The sequence below is a fragment of the Terrapene carolina genome, unplaced genomic scaffold, assembly GCF_002925995.2.
Source record: "Terrapene carolina triunguis isolate 2854851 unplaced genomic scaffold, T_m_triunguis-2.0 Scaffold714, whole genome shotgun sequence".
NCBI classification, from domain to species: Eukaryota; Metazoa; Chordata; order Testudines; family Emydidae; genus Terrapene; species Terrapene triunguis.
In genome coordinates, this window is record NW_020665065.1 from 6061972 (window position 1) to 6079161 (window position 17190).

Genomic DNA, 17190 nt, shown 5'->3' on the forward strand with positions numbered 1-17190 from the left:
TATATGTTCCTCAAATATAGTCCAAAACCACAACTGCTGCCTCTTGAGTGTGTGTCTTCAGGTGAATATCTTCACTTGACTACTTCATTTCAATAACCTGATGCAGGAGGAAGAGTCCTAGCTCTTATGCAGAAATAAGCACTATGTACAGTTCACAGGGTAGCATATGCTTTTGGCCAAAGATCCTATGAGCTTCCTCCCCCCAGCAAGAGTTGAATGGTGAGTCTTCTGAATTTAAAAAGCTTTATGGAGCAAGAGGGTACAGATAGGTTAGAAGAAATAACTTCTAGTTCATTCTAAAATATAGGGGCAAACGGCCAGATTTCCAAAGGTATTTGGATCTAAAGTGGCAGATAGGCACCAAATGGATTTTTAAAAGTGCCATCTGCACCTTTAGGTGCCTAAATATTTTTGAAAATCTGGCCCATAATGAACAGCACCTGTGCCAGGACGGACCAATTCCCCAGTGCTTTCTCCTGACTTAATAGCTTGCTTTAACCCACTTGTAGTCTGGAGCACAGACATGCAGCGTTACAAGGATTCCCTCTGCTTTCCCCAAGTCCAGTGCCCTTCCCCTTGTATGCTATGCTCTGGTTCAGAACCAGCTTGCAGCATTACAGGCTTTTCCATCTGTTACCCAACCCCGACTGCATCATTTCACAGGTTTCCTCAATGTTTTTCCAAGCCCACTTGAAACACTGAATTATTGTGAGCTTGAAATTCAGTGCAATGTGACTCATGTTCTCAGGCACTCCCTCAGGTAGCTTTATTTAGTCCACTGTGCAGAAGTGAAGTTTAGGCATTTCTAACCAAGGTGTGAACTGTTTTTGAGATGCATAAAAGTAGGTGTGGACCTGGGAGCAATTCTCAGTCCCAGGAATGATTTATACAGGAGAAGTGAGCACATGCATTCCTTTCCCAAGCACGCTATGTTCCTTTCACAGGACTCTTTAAAGCCATATTGGAAAAACTTTCTATATAAAGTTTATTAATAAACATAAATTATGGCTCTTGTACGATTTCCATGGCCCAAAACAGATTGCTTGTATAACTGAATCTGTCCTGCAAGAGCTTCTACACCTGCTGTGAGAGGAGTCTCTCAGCTCTGGTCTGGTCTGTAGCTTCCTCCTGCTGTGAATTCCAGGTGAAGTTACTCAGACGTGGGTAGTGTATGAGTGGTGTTCGGAAACATCTCCAGATCACAGCATCTTGAGAAGAACTGCAGCCCTTGCAGGTGAGAGTGTCTAGGAAGGATCTTTGTAACAAAGGATACGGTTCTTCTGCAGGACGCTATTGAACAAGTTTAAAGGATTCTCCAGTCATCATGGCCACAAACTCTGAGAGGGAGAGAACCATAGACAAGGCAGGATTTATTAGCCTCAACTTGTGCTGCTGGCACAAGCCATAGAGTGGGTTCATCACAGGTTGATAGGGCAAGGAGCACTGAAGGATACTTCTCTAACGCTCACTCAGCAAGATGGGCCTGAAGCACAGGGACACTAGATGGATTCTTGTTGGCTGAATAGTGTTTTGTTCATTGAAATCTGAATTTCCAAAGGTGGTGATTTGCTCCAGAAGTTGAAGGGGATCCCCACTTCCCTCACATCACATGCATCCTTGTCTGCCAGCTCTATGCTCACACCATGGGGCAAATTCTCTGATGCAGCTCCATTGAAGTCACTAGGGTGATGACAGCAGAGAACAAGCCCTACCGGGATCTTTGCAAATGTAGTAGCTTTTTTAGTGTCATGACACAATCACTAGTCCAGAGCAAAAATGAGGGTCTCATCCAAAGGCCATTGGAGTCTGTGGGAGTCTTTGGGTTCATTTTTTTTAATCAGTCTTTATTGACTAAGTGTAGTGGGAGGGCTGCCTCTGAGACTGTAATATTTTCCCTTCCGGTTAAAGAATGGCATGAGCAATTTCTTTTGCACATCTCACAAGAATCTTGCCTCCCTCTTTCAGTGGGAATTTGCCTGCTCAGCTCTCACCTGAAGAGAATTGTTAGTGTGAAACTGACAGAACCTTAGTTACACGGCACCTCAGATGAAATGCCAGAGCATTTAAAAATAAACCAGCAGCAACGCAGCCCCGATGGCTTCAGTTTTACCCCTCTGGCTCTTCAGTGAGAAAATGGCTCATGCCAAGCTGGTGCTGTCAAGGCAAGTTCGGCTATGCTGTAATGAACTTTGAAGAGCTAATTAAGCTGTCAGCTATCGTTAGAGATAAGCCTCTCACCCCTGCTTTGCCTCTGCTTCTCCCAGACAAAGTGTTCCCCGGGCACTGGCAACATACATCTGTGATAAACAAGGAATTTCACATTGTGGCAAATGGGGGTGGACACGGAACATGTTGACATAAAAGCACTTTGAGTTGGGCCTGAATTGAGCTCCTGCATCTGGACTTTCCCAAACCTTAGGGAAGTTCAGACCTGAATCCAAACTTTGCACATTAAGCCCTTCTGCTACCCCCTTTTCTTTTTGTATAGCTGTTTGTGTAGTTGGAGGGCCTCCTTCCCTACCTCCTTCTGCTCCACAATGGCCTGCTTGAGATGGTAACGAACATACCAGAGATCCGGAAAGAAGACATCAGAATAGGACAGGGGTAGGCAACCTATGGCACGGGTGCCGAAGGTGGCACGTGAGCTGATTTTCAGTGGCACTCACACTGCCCAGGTCCTGGCCACCAGTCCAGGGGGCTCTGCATTTTAATTTAATTTTAAATGAAGCTTCTTAAACATTTTGAAACCTTATTTACTTTACATACAACAATAGTTTAGTTATAAATTATAGACTTACAGAAAGAGACCTTCTAAAAACGTTAAAATGTATTACTGGCACACGAAACCTTAAATCAGACTGAATAAATGAAGACTCGGCACACCACTTCTGAAAGGTTGCCAACCCCTGGAATAGGAGGAGCAGGATGGCGGTTGTTAGGGCAGGGAGCAGGTGTTTATATTAAGGAGAGGAATGTGGTCCAAAGGTCTAAACACAGGGCTGAAAGCCAGGAACTCCCAAGCTCTAATCCTGGCTCACTTTCTGGCCTCGGGCACATCACTGTGAAGGTATCTATAAAATGGAGGTAATTTGATGTTGGGATTAATTGATATTTGTAGAACATGAAAAGGAATGTAAACCCACATGCTTAAAGGCCCAAGCCAACCTCTAACTAATGTGAGGTTTGGGAAGGCACTCCCTCGATGGGCAGATTGCTGAACTGTGGGATTTCTTGCACCTTCCTCTGAAGCAGCTAGGGCCAGCCATTGACAGAAAGGATAATGGATACATGTCTGAGCTGGAGCAGCTGTACCTGTGTTTCTAAAGAGCTACCCAGTATAAGGACTCAGTATTATTAGGAAAGTGTTAATGAAAACAAATTTCTGTTCATCTTCTAATGGAGAACAGAGAAATATTAAATTTCTGAAAGCAATACTATATTAATAAAAAGACAGTGTAGTGAGACATCCAAAATCTCTGTAACAAATCCAAACCCTTTCCAAGAAATCTGACTAATGTATCAATAATGGGTTGGTATTGGGATCTCTTTCTGCTGTATGCTTCTACTGCCTTCTGCTGAAAGGTCAGATAAAATGCAATGTGGTTGCATTAAACTCAACCACTTATTGACCAGTCTTTTAATGTCAATCCAAATCATGAACAGATATTTTTCCAATGCTTTCCGGTTGCATTGGGAATGGCAGCAGATTTCTGTGGAGGTTGAAGATTGAAGGCACAGAAATAAAAAATGGTTTCACACAGACTGTAAATGTCATATAGATAAATTATTTTGGAGGAGCAGACAAATCCTTTTGAATTCTGCTATATAAATGACGTCGCTGACAAATGAATGTTCGTGCACTTCAGTCCCCATTTTTCTTGTTACAAGAAGAACTACTTAACTGGAGAGTTTCGTTTCCTTAATGAATATTTTAAAGTGAATTTAGTGCTGGTGAAAGGTGCTAGATTATCAGCCCTGAAGTCACATCTATTTAGAACTCACACCGCACACATAGGCCAAACTTTTCAAGCGTGACTAGTGATTTTGGAATCGTAGCTGGAAACACCTTAAAGGAGCCTGATTTTCAGACAGTGCTGACTACCCAGCCTCTGAAAATCAAGCCCCTTTAACGTGTCTCAAGTTGGGTACCCAGAACTGAGGCAATCATAATCACTGGTCACTTTTTAAAATCTTGTTAAATCCACTTCACAAACATTCTCTAATTAACCTTTACAAACCCTCCTAAGAGATAAGAAAATATTATCTTCATTTGGGTGGCCAGGGGAGGGAGGAGGAAAAAGGGGAGGGAGGGACACACAAAGTCATTGGGATTCAGGCACAAAGAGGTTAAGTGAATTTCCCAAGGTCACAGAGAGAGTCGGTGTCAAAGCCAGCATTAGAATTCAGCCCTATGTTCCTAGACCACACATCCCTCTTATAGTTGAATGACACTGTATGTATAGAATACACCCACCTAGTCATAATGGGTGACTCCCGTGGGCAAAGCTTCTGAGGAAGGCAAGAAAGATCGAAGACTGCTGACTACAGGTTTTTGGGAGTATTCTTCCCAGTGCATCTTTCATTTGCTAAGGAGTCTTCCGTATGGATACTATACCTTCATAATCAATGGTTCCATCTCCATCCTTATCAGCTTCTTTCATCATCAGTTCAGCCTCCTGTTCATTTAGTGGCTCTCCAGCATTCATCAGTACATACCTAAAAATACAGACCAAATCTGGCAATACTTTGCCCCTCCTAGGTGAATTTCAAAGCACTTTGCAAATATGAACTTCTTCCTGTCAACCCTCAAAGGTGGGTGTATTTAGGTGCATTTTACAAGTGGGGAAATTGAGACATGGATTGGATATGTGACTTGGCCAAGGTCAAACATGACCTAATTTTCAGAAGTTGTGAGCACCTACAACTCCAATTAAAATGAATGGGAGTGGCAAGTGATCAGCACCTCTGAAAATCTCAGTCACAGTGTATCAATGGTAAAACAAGTAATTAAACCCAGAAGTCCTGATTCCCAGTCCCCTACTTTAATCATTAGCCCATACCTATGGTGTACTCTGTTCATATTCTAATGGAAAACCTGCATAGAATTATGGAAATAAACATTCAAGTGACCACACACAGTATCACACAAGCGAGAGATGGTAAAGCCCTATTAAGCGATCTGGATTAGGATTGTTCCTTACAGTGTCTATTCTAGTGCAATGTCTATTTCCAACCCCAACACAAACAGAAACTTGAGATGTTGTGATCCCACTTAGTGAAGAAAAATAGTTCTTGAAATCTCACCCATGGTATTAGCCCATGAGTCTGAGAATTCTGATCCTAAATAAAGCCTGGACTGGCCAATCACAAACTCTCAGATACAGAATTAGTCCTGTGTGTATCTGCAGACATGGGCATACTACAGCTAACACCAGCTTTCAGCATGAAAGGAAACCTAATTCACCTTTAGCAGATGTAAGTAAACACACACATTTATCCAAGTGTCCCTGGGGCTGTTGCAGCTTTGTAAGGATTGCTAGTATCTTGTATGTGTCAGGACACAAAAGCGTGCTGGATATTACTGCCCCTATCCCATCTGGCTATGTTCTGCTTGCTGAGTGTAATGCATACAGGCAATCGGATTTGTGCCTGCCATGTGCTTAGTGCGTAATTCAAAGTCAGGGAGGCCATTTCCATCATCAGAGCACATTGATGATCCACAGACCAAAGCAGTCAGAGAAGCTCACTATCATGAAAGATCTTCAAAGCAGTGTTCCTGTCCTTGGGGGAAAGGTGAGGGGAATAAGGGCACCAGCACTGTTCACTCTTGCGCTGAAATAATGTCAAGGCAATATTTAAAGTTTTTTCTTCTTTTGCTGAAACATCATGTGAGTTGGGGAAATAGAAATCATTAGAACAGCACAGGCTGGGGCCTGAAGCCAGATTTCCCAAGGAATTCAAGGCCAGATTTCCAAGTGGTCAGCACCCTCTTGGGGCCAGATTTTCAAAAAGAACCCAGCACAGAAAAGGCATCCAACCTGCTGAGATCTTTGGAAAATCTGACCTTTAGTGTTAAAATGGGAAACAAGTGGGTGCTGAGCACTTTCTGGCCTTGTTGGCCAAATCATTGATTGTCCTAGCTCTGTGCCCATGAAAGGGTAGAACAGTCAGAACAATCTTGCTTTTCCAGCGGAATTATGGTTAATGTATTCATTTCCTTTTGAATGGATAGCAATATAGGTTTGTTTTAGGACTCTGCAGGAGCCTGAAGCCTGACTAGCTCTCTTGGAACTTACTGTAGTACACAGGGCCGACTCCAGGCACCAGCCAAGCAAGCTGGTACTTGGGGCGGCAGCTTGTAGGAGGCGGCATTCCGCCCAATCCTAGGGCGGCACGGCCGCTTTTTTGTTGTTGTTCCACTCCGGCCGCCCTGTAGGGGGCAGCGGCGTGGAGGACGGGAACACCCTGCAGCAAGCCCGGCAGGGCAGCCCGCGTCCTTCCCTCCCAGCCAACTGGAGTGGTGTGGAGCCCTCCCGGCAGGGGGCGCGGCAGGAGGGGCCGCATGGTAGCGCCCCACTGAAGCCCTGGCCGCTCCCCTTCTCTCTCTCCCCCGGCTCCTTCCCCCTGCCCCCGCTAGCCGGGGCACATCTGCAGAGCAGGGAGTCCCCCTGCACCCTGGCACCCTGGCTCCGGCCGCGCAGCAGGTTTTTTTTGTTTGCTTTGCTGTTCTGGCCGCCGTGTTTTTTTTGTTTTGTTTTGTTTTGTTTTTTTGCTTGGGGTGGCCAGAAAGCCAGAGTCGGCCCTGGTAGTACAAACTGCGTAGCTCCTCTGATTCTGCCAGCTTTGGTAGCTTGAAGCTTTGAGGCAAATCCCAGGCTTTTTAAATTAAAGAATGTTTGTTTTCTTTCCTTAGCAAGACCAAGTTCTGAGGATGTTAAACAGTCTGGAACCTTGTGTCTGAATGATAAACACAAGAATTTCCAAGCTACATGCCTCCTTTTTTACACATTTATGAACAGGAGCTTGATTAATGCTGGTTAACCAGAGGAATATTTGCCTATGACCTTAAGTTAGCTAAATGCATTCATCTTTTCCAGTATAATAAATACCTTTTTCATATCCATATGGAAATCTAGGTTAATTTCAAAGTGAAGAGTAGAAACACTTGCTACTTTTATAAAATAATCTTTTAATTTTTTTCTTTTCTTTTTATCCTTTTTTTCTCTTATTGTTGCCTTTTTCTTTTGTTCTTACCGTGTTGGTTAATCCTTAGTTTTGTATGTTGTTGATAATACAAAGAACAAGAAACTCAGCTGGTGAAATCAGCATAGCTTCAATGGAGAGATGTCATTTTATGCCTGCTGAAGACATAGTCTAGAGACTGTTCATTCGTATTAGAGCTGAGCAAATGATTTATTTGACTAATTTCTGTTCACGAATTGTCTGCTAATGGCCTAAAGATTTTTCTTCAATGTGTTAGTTACTTTAAATGATTAACAGAATAATTTCTGTGAATGATTCTTGGTTCCTAGTTTGTTCATTTACTATTCAATCTTAGAGCTGTGTTGAATGGTTTGATCGGTCACATGGTATCTTTGTTTTATGCATGGTAGCTAAGGTTTCCAATATGATTTCACAATTTCAGAAAATAGTCTCTCCACATTTGACTTAAATTCACTGTTTCTGCCAACATTCTTACCAGTAAACTTGTTTGCTAGCATAGTCTCTGAAAGATAACAAAAAGTCATGCAAACATAGACTAAACATGTTAATCTAAAAATCTGAATGAAGATTCATGAGAATTTTTTTTTCATTATTCACCAGCTCTGATTGCTGTTTCAGTTGATCATGTGTTCTTTGGAATGTAACTTTTCTAGATCTGGATGTCAGTGTAATTCAGATATATGGACCTTGATCTTTTGGAAACACTGAACAGTTGGGGAAAAAATCCTGTCTGGAACATCTCAACTGGACAGTAAAATAACATCAAGATAAATCCAATTTTCAGGGTCTCAATTGGTTAGTTTGTCAATCTGGAGTCCAGTGGCAAACTCAGATATTGACTGGGTGTTGAGATCCCACTACCTGTTCTGCCTTTCCAAAGCTTCAGCATTCCTCTTCCTACTTTAAAGGCATGGCCTGTTCCTGACTAGTAAGTCAATGGGAGTTGGGTATGTTCAGCATCATGGAGAACCAGGCCCATATTTTCATACCTTCAGGAAGACTGCTACTTACTTGAGTGTATTCCAATCAATGTAGCCTTTGTGTTCCTTATCAAAGACCTTGAATGCTGCCCTCAGCTCTTCATCCTGGTTTTTAGCCTTTTCATGATAAATGCCCATCAAAATCAGAAAACTGTCGCAGTTCAAGGTGCCCTTATCTAAAAGAACAACAAAGCACTGGGGTACATTAACATGCTAGTCATTGAGAAGCAGTCTAGTTAAGGTCTATCCTGCCTTGTGGATTCCTCTTATGAACCACAGAACCTGGGCAGTTCAACACACTGGTTTCAGGGTAGGAAATATAGTAAAAGATAGGACTGGGGGAGGTTCTTACTGTCTTTGTCCACCTCCTTTGCCATTGTCACCAGCTCTCTCTTGGTTGGGTTGATTCCCATCAAGCTCATAAGCTTCTCCAGATCATCTGTTTTCACTAACCCATTGCCCTCCTCATCAAACATCTCGAAGACGCCTTTGTACTCTGTTATCTGCTCTGGTGTCAGTGTCTCAGCCTGTGTGGATAAGAATAAACCAAAAGGTCCATGCCAGCTTCCAATAATTTTCTAGTTAGATGTGCTCAGCAATGTGTAGGAGGAAACACAACCAGCAGGGTCATCAGGCAAGGGGCTAAGCTAAAAGCACAGAACACAGGGTAGGTGCAGGAGAATAATCTAACGAAGGTGATTCTTGTGGTCTGCTGTCTCATGAAGCACCAGTGATAGGAAAAATACATTATTCTATACATCATTTGAAAGCTGGGACTTTTGAAATGGTCACTGGTCCCTCAGACCAGCCAAAAATATGGGCCATCAGAGACCATTTATCAAACAGGACAGCTTGCTTTCCAGTATCCAAAGAATTTCATGTTACTCCAATCCTGTATCATGGCCTAAGTGAGGAGTGGGAGTCTGAGTGCCAAGTGCTGTTAGTGATTAGAACAGGGAGTGGGAAATGTTACGATGGGGTTAAAGTTAGCTGGTCTTTTGAGAATAAGAACATGATTTATGGTCTTTTCTGCTGAGGCCAGCCTGGTAGCTGTAGGAGGTAGCTGCTGTCTACAAGTGTTCAGGTATTTGTTTTTTAAATGGTAGCCCCAGATTCTTCAAAGGAGCCATGATGGGAGAAAGATCTCACATGGCTTTTAAAAGATTGTTCCTTGACATATGTTACTGTAAGAGCTGCCCAGAGACCAGCACTAAAGATTTGAAAATGAAGATCTCCCTGCCAACCAGCAGAGTGGAGACTGGAGTCTCTGCTACAGATTCATGGCATTTGATCAGTTCATGCATCTGGCTCCCCGGAGAAGTGTTGGGTCTATATTTAACTTGCTCATAGTTGACTGGGGGTGGGGTGGGGGAAGGGGAGGTAAGCAGGGAACACTTATTGAGTCTGCTCCTTCTCTCTCTTTACCATCCTCCCCTCTTCCCCCCCCCCCCCCCCCCCCCGGTACAGAAAGTTTATCCACTGAGCCTTTCTATCAGGATAGTACCTAGGGGCATATCTAGATCCTCTCTAAAGGAAGTCTGGAAATTGGTCTTGCACCATATCTAGGGTGGTTCAGATGGAGGCTCCATTTGATCCAAACAGTCAGTGCTTTATTCCCTAACATAGTGAAGTACCCAAAGCCACTTCCCAAAGCCAGCACTGCATTCTCTATTACCCTGAAGTCCCTGGGATTAGTGCCCAGTCCGACATATTTCCTGACTGTATTGAATTTTTCTGCATCACGGTAGCCCACCTTCAGTCATTGCAACCAGCAAGCCATTTAAATAGTCTATGGACCTAAAAGCAGCACTATATCCTCCTCACAGAGATTGTCAATTACAAGGTAACAAGCTTTCCACGCTTTCTATTTGCTATAGCAGCCCAGCCTGGGAAGTTATTTTTCTGAGTTCTGTGTAACAGAGAGGTTGAGTGAATGTTGTCTTGTTTCTCTAAAGTAGCTGGCCTCAGAGACTACAACATCCTGCCATTTACTCATAGTTAAAGACAATATTACTATAGCTCAAATGGTAGCGATTGGTGCGGTAGGTCACAGGTTCAAACCCTGCTGCTGATGACCATGTTATGTAGCCATGGTTTGTTGCATGACCCAGCCGATACCCTTCCTACAACATTTCAGCCATATCAGATCAACTAAGTGATCCATCTAGTTTGTATCTCTAACAGTGGCCTCAATCAGATGCTTGAGAGGAAGGTGCTAGAGTCCTCTTAGTGAACAATAAAGAATAGGCGGCCCACAGGTGAAATTTCATCCTCATTCCCCTCAGTTGGAGGTTAATTTGTGCCCTAAAGCATGAGAATTAAATATCATTTAGATAAGACCATCTTGGTTTGATATGTGATGTAAGTGTGGTGTTCTTGTTATCCAGATAAATGGCTAATCTTCTTTTGACTCCTCCTAAGCTCTCTGCCTCAGGGATGTCTTGTGGCAGTGAATTCCACAGGGTAATTGTGATGTGTACAAAAAAAGGGGGGGATTTCCTTTATCAGGTTTAAGTGTTTTGCCTCTCAATTTTATTGAAAGTTCCCTTGTTCTTGTACTGAGAGAGGGTAGATAGAAACCTTCTCACCAATTCACCTTTTTGTACCTCTATCATGCCTACTCCTTTGTTAAAACTGAATAAGAGCTAAGTATTATTAATTATTATTATTATTCATCTCCTCTCTAAACTAAACAGTCTTAGTCTGCACAGTCTCTGTTCACAGAGACGTCCCTCCAAGCCTCTCATTTTTATCACCCATCTCTGAAAGGAGAAGCAAAGGAGTTCTCTTTCTAGAGATAGTGTGAACAGAGCTGAACCCGGTATCCCAGGTGAGGACATACCATCAATTTATAAAATGGCATGGTGATATTTTAAGCATCTTCCATCCCATTCTTTAAACATTGTCACATTATGTTTGCTTTTTTTAACTGCCACTGAGCATTGAACAGCTGTTCTCAGCTGAGCTGCCAACAGTAAACCCAGATCTTTCTCCCTGAATAGTTACAGTTAATTTAAAAACCAGCAGTGTATATGTGTGGTTCAAATTATTCCTTATTACTTCATTTGTCAACATTAGAGCTTGTGGAAAAACAGCAGAAAAAAATTGTGAATAATTTCTAATTTTTTTGGTGAGAACTTTTGAATGAAAAGATAAAGACCCTATAATATACAGTCGTTGAAAAGAGGAAATTTTTTTTTCAAAAACTTTCATGAAAAATTGGAATATTTTCAAGCAGCTCTAATCAACATTAAATTCTTCGTGCCATCATGCTGCCCATTTACCTAGTTTTGTGTTCTGATGATCCTGATGAGGTCATAGAACATGGGCAGGTAGGCATTTTGAACGTTTTACCCACATGCTCATATGTTCTAAAAGACAAGGCAGCATAGAAATAAGAGTTAAAGTTTAAGGGGGAACCTGAGAGTTATAAGGAAGATTTTGGAAGACAAGGTTACAGAGAGAGGCTCTGAGGAAAATTTGACGATAGCCAAAGTCTCAGTTTCAAAAGCAACTGAGGCACTCAGCCTAAATTCCACTGGTTTTCCAATGGGACTTAGGCTCCTAACTGTTGAACTCACTTTTGAAAATGAAATGTAAGAGCCTAAATCACTTGAAAATTTTGCCCATGACAGCTGACCTGTTCTAACACACCTTTACATCCTAGTCTGTACAAAGCCTGAATAATCACCTATTACTTTGCATTCTGTTTGGTTTTAAACATGTTAGTGTCTGTCCAGAATGGTAAATGCTTATACTGATCATTGAATGTTTCTGTCTCTTGTCTCCCCCTGCAAACATCAACCTGGTAAGAGATTTAACCTGTCAAAACTGCTGGGGTGAAACTCCTAACCACATTTATAGTGCTGCACAGCATGACAGGACATAACCGGGCAAACAACAAATCCAGTGGGTGACACTAGAGGGCGGCACTGCACTTTTCAGTGACTTGCATTGTTACATCAATGATGAGAATGGGTTTGTGAACAATGAGAGCTGAAGTTTTGCCAAGAGGAAATGGCTGTGCTAAGGACCAGTTTTGCAACTGCCAAAGGTCCTCTGACTAGAGCGAGGCTGGTGCCTGTTTAAGGGAGTAGAGGGAGTAATAACAATTCCAGTTTGACTTCTCTTCCCCAGAATTCTTTCACTTTTACAACTCTTCCTGCTTGTAAGTCATCACTAGAACTTGCCTGGGGACTGATAGTCCCTAGCAGAGATAACATTTGCAGCGGAGTGACCCCGAAAAGCTACCATAGCACATAAGGCCTCAGATCCAAATCTCAGATCCCAAAGGGCTGTTCAAAATCCAGATCTGGATCCATTTATCCAGATCCAAATATTGCCTGAGCTCATCTGTGTTCGGGAGCTGTGTCGGCCACACTCCTGGGCAGCTCTGCAAAGACAGCCTAAAAGCAACTGCCATGGGTAGCAATCTGCCCTGCATTTCACCACAGAGTTTCAGTTTATAGCATCTCTCCCGTGGTCCAGAGTCCAGGGCAAGGAAGAGCTCCCTGTATCCTCATTACCAAAGCACATCCTGGGGAAAGAGCTGATGACAGTGCAGGAAGTGAAAGAAGGAAACGTGGTTTCAGATAGAGTGGAGAAGAGGCACAGACTCACTGTGTGGCTCCTGCATTCCTAGCAGGAGGGAAGTTAAAGTATTTTATTCTTTAAAGGGCCTCCCCTCCCCCTCTTTCTAATTGCTTGTTTTAGCTACTGAGGCTATGGCATCTTCCTATTTATGCCCTCTACTCTTCTCCTTCTCCCTGTTTCTTAAATGTGAATTCCAATTTATCTGCCACTGCTGGCATTGCCAAAGTCAGTCTTCTCCCTAATGTTGCTGCTGTGTTATGGCGTTTTGGTAAATAGTGAGTGGTCCTTTGTAATATGCAGGTTAATAGTCTGTAGAACATTTTGTAATCCTTCAAGATGAGAGGGACTAGAGTGGGCCTAAAGTTCTAATGATTATTATAAATAATGTGCAAAGTATCTGATTTTTTTTCTGTGCATTTTTACTTATCTTTATGCCCCTCCAGATCTTCAACCCTATCCTGACCTAGCAGAGATTCTCAGGCCAACATACTGCAACAGATGTCAGTAAGAGCATTGGGCGTGGCTAGCAAAGGCAGGATTAGGTTCTTAACATCCCCTGAATTTAAGTTCCTATGGAAAGTTGCATTAAGCAGTTTTCAAATTTCACCATATAGCTCCTGACAGCTTGGGTGCTGCTCGTCAATTTCTCATCTTCAGATGCCAGGATACAGGCAGTTGTTCACAGTTTAAATCTTCATTTAAAAGATTTTCCTCACCTCAGTAGTTTTGGAAACACTTTGTCCCACCAGGGAATAAGATTGTGAATGAGAGATTCAGGAATTCCACCTAAATTCCTGTAGCAAACAAGGAGCTCTCGTCCCACTGTGAAAATAATACTTTGCATTTGTCTAGCATCTCCACTCCGAGGAGATCAATGCACTTTATACCTGTCAATTGATTTTCACAACCCTCACTGTAGATGTTAAAACATAGCAAGGCAAAGTGACCAAGGTCACAAAGCAAGCCAGTGTCAGAGATGGAATTAGCACTCAAGTCTCTTGAAGCCTAGTCCTGTGCTCTAACCATTAGCTAATACTGCCTCTCTTAATTCCCTAAATGCCCAACATATCCTTAATGGCAGCAAACAGCGTGATAACAACTCATAATCAGCCACCTGATTCACCTTGTACTGAACAGGGCAAGTCCAGAAAAATATGGGATTTCTGAACTCATGTAGGTTATTAATGTTTATTAATTTGGGCCCCAAATGGAGTCTTTTTAGCTGCCACCTTCCATTCTCCCTGCCAGGGAGGGGGTGTCAGATTTTCCATTATAAATGGTTATTTTCAGGCATTTGTAATTCAACTACTAAAGATAAACCAAAATAAAAAGAGACCTCCTAATTGTAAATAATATTAATTGTGGCATTAATTGGCCAAAGCTGGGAATGTGCAATGGAGACTAATGCTCTGTCTCCAAATCCCGCTCCACTTTCCTCTGATGAGGCAGAAACCCTAAAGCTGCTTTGATTTCCTGGTTCTTGCCTTGTGTCCTGATGCTAACTGCATCTAGCCATCAGTCTGGATATTTGACTTTACAGTCCCTGAAATCTTTAACAGGGGCAAAGGCAGAGCAACAAAGAAACTGATACATTCGTGAAGCCACCCACCCAGCCATGTTTGTTTTGAGTTTATTTTAGTGAGCTTAATTTGATGCGGTTATGATTGTTCATGTATTTCAGTTACTATTTTCCCCACAATGGCTGGTTCCCTGGTTATTTGCTGCAGGGGGTGTTTGGAACTTAAATGGCCGATTTTCATTTAGGATCTGATTCTGCGCATTGCGGTCAATGAAAGCAACAGCAGATCCTTAATACCAAGGAACAATCCATTTGACATTTATGGTTTCACTTCTCCCAGCTGCGTAGGGATGATCCTTAGTACTTTCCTCCTGTATTTTCAGTTCAACACAGGACACTCTCTGCTTTCTATCAAAGTATTGTGTAATATTGCTGTGTACTATTAAACAGCCACAATATTCCATCCCAGAGGTGGCTGCATTCAGGAATGAGAGAAGTGTTCTCTGTGTTTGTACTGTTTTTATAGTCAGTTTTTAAAGTATTTTGAGATCTTTAGACAAGACACAGCATAAATGCCAGTAATTATTTATTAGTGCTATAGTCATCTAAACTCTGAATGTCTAAAACAGCATCCTTTCCTTTTGTGAAACATAGAGTACATGCTGAGTTGGTGTTAAATAACCTTTCAGAAAGCTCCAGGATCACCACATCTCCACTCATAAAGAATTAATCCTGCACGTTTTTCCTAGAAAATGCTTTAATTATTAAACACTTTTTTTAAAGTTTGCAAGAGAAATGAATTTAAATGGACATATTAAAAAATTCAAGAATTCTCTAATGAGGTAGTCATTCAAGTACGTCCAAATAATTTTAGATGAGGCAATTAACAAAATATGAGTCTACTGTCTGTTAGAGCTGTTCAGCATTGCTTTGAGATCATTTGTCTTACGAAGGTCTATATTGCAATAGGTTTTCACATGAAGTCCTGAACAGGTTGTTTGAAAAGTGTTTAATCAATATCACCGGTACACAGAAGAAATGCTCCAATCATTACAGTTTGGGATAGCAAGGAAAGACAGTGCACTCACCATGTTTGCAGTGTCTAGGAAGGCTGCTCAGACAGGATGTCAATAACCTACCAGTAACAGTGTCTGGCCCCAGATGGAAAGTGATCTCTCCCTTTTAGATCGTAGAAGAGGGTTAGGCCATCAGTCCCCAGGGAACAATAGATGCTTGGAAACCTTTTATGGCTTCAAGAGCTTAAGACAGGGAACCCTATTTTTGGAAGAATCTTATTTCTAACTACATCTGCTTAGTACATGAGACCGTCAGCTCACAGCCAAGATCCATTTTTAAGGGTGGTTTTCTCTTTACATTCTCCACCTTCCTGGGGGTGGTGGTATTCTAATAAATGAAGACAGCAGTGTAACACATCAATAATCTATACCAGGCTGATAATCCAGCCTCTGTAACTGCAGACAAATCAGATGGGCCGAACCCTTTCCAACATGGCTACTGATTTTAAGTGTCTCCAGTTCAGGATGCCCAACTCAAGACATGGAGAACCTGATCAGCTAAGCCCTATTGAATTGAACTGCAGCACCTCTGAAAATCAGACCCTGGTGTCCCCACCTGGGCACCCAAAATCAGTGGCCACTTTTGAAAACTTTGGCCTGAGCAACTCTTTGTCTCAGTTTTCCCATGTAAAAAAAAATATGAAGAATTTATTTACCTCCTTTATAGTGATGAAAGCACAATTCATATGAAGCTTACCTAATGTTTGTAAAGTGCTTAGAGATCATCAGCTGAAAGGTGCTGAGTTTATTTTAGTGAGTGCAAAGTTTTATTTATTGTCCTGATGAGGGAGAGAAATCCAGTTCTCACTGAATGTGGGGATCATACAACTGTACATCACGGTGCTTAAGAGTGGCAGTGGCCTTGCCATGTTATAACATGTGTTGATCTTGATTATGTGGACAAGACCAAAATATGTTACCACCATGTTAAGGAACTGAGGCTAGTCCTGGTGAAGACCGGAAATTACAGGACCTAGAGAGTTATCTAGGCTCCAAAGATACCCATTGCTGACAATGGCGGTCAGCAAGAGAAACAGCAAATTTAAGTACCTAGAAGCCCCTGCAGTCTTGTCTACACTAGGGCTCTCACCAAGCCAATGGGAGCCCCATTTAATATTTTTCCTAAAATTCTCTAGTGTAAACACAGCCTTAGAAACCCTCCAATGCAAAGCTGTAGAGAAATGCAACAGAGTATCAATATTTACAGCTTTCTTAGAATTGATTGGAGACAAAGCTTTGGATTTTTTATTTATTTATTTATTTATTGGCTAGTTGGTAAGGTGACATCCCCCGCCATATTTAAAGATTTTAGGTAGCTTCAATCTGAACCCTAAGCCCTTTGGCAGCATCCCTTTAACCTGAGTACATGCATTGCACTGTGTGTGTGTAGCACTTTTTCCTTTTGAACCTTTGCCCACATGCTATAGATTCCTAGTCATGTGTTAAATAATTCCCAGCAAAAATTGTGCACTGCCCAGAGGCTCTTCCTTCATGAGGCGGGGATTAGAAACTCCAGTTCCATTTGATGAATGAAGATTAGATGGACTAAAAAGCTAGTGCCTTTGGGTGTGGAGGGAAGGAAGAGTCACACCACTGAAGAAAAAAATAGACAAGAGAAAAGATTGACTTTCCTTTTTCTCTTTGGGGATAGGCGGAATGAACCAATGGGAGGATCTAAAGACACAATACAAGGAGTCTGGGCGATTAAATACAATGCAGCATTGTCAGTGTCTACTTGCACATTATGGGCTCTATAGCCAATGAATTTCCAAATGGACTTAAAGACAGAAAGACGCAT

The 17190-nt window shown here is 42.2% G+C and overlaps 1 protein-coding gene across 1 annotated transcript; it reads right to left on the bottom strand.

The window, feature by feature from the left end:
* Window positions 1–429: 429 nt before the first annotated feature.
* Window positions 430–15479, bottom strand: CALML6 (calmodulin like 6). Its single transcript, XM_024207852.1, has 5 exons — window positions 15405–15479; window positions 8557–8731; window positions 8236–8380; window positions 4616–4716; window positions 430–1337 (listed from the first exon to the last, which is right to left on the bottom strand). The coding sequence occupies exons 1-5, from the start codon at window positions 15405–15407 to the stop codon at window positions 1291–1293; spliced, it is 471 nt and encodes a 156-aa protein (XP_024063620.1). The 5' UTR covers window positions 15408–15479; the 3' UTR covers window positions 430–1290.
* Window positions 15480–17190: the final 1711 nt, after the last annotated feature.

Coding starts and splice junctions, on each gene's coding strand:
- CALML6 (XM_024207852.1), bottom strand. Junction 8,381..8,556: donor AAAGGAGGTGGACAAAGACA/GTAAGAACCTCC, acceptor TTGTTCTTTTAG/ATAAGGGCACCTTGAACTGC. Junction 1,338..4,615: donor TGGAACCATTGATTATGAAG/GTATAGTATCCA, acceptor TCTCCCTCTCAG/AGTTTGTGGCCATGATGACT.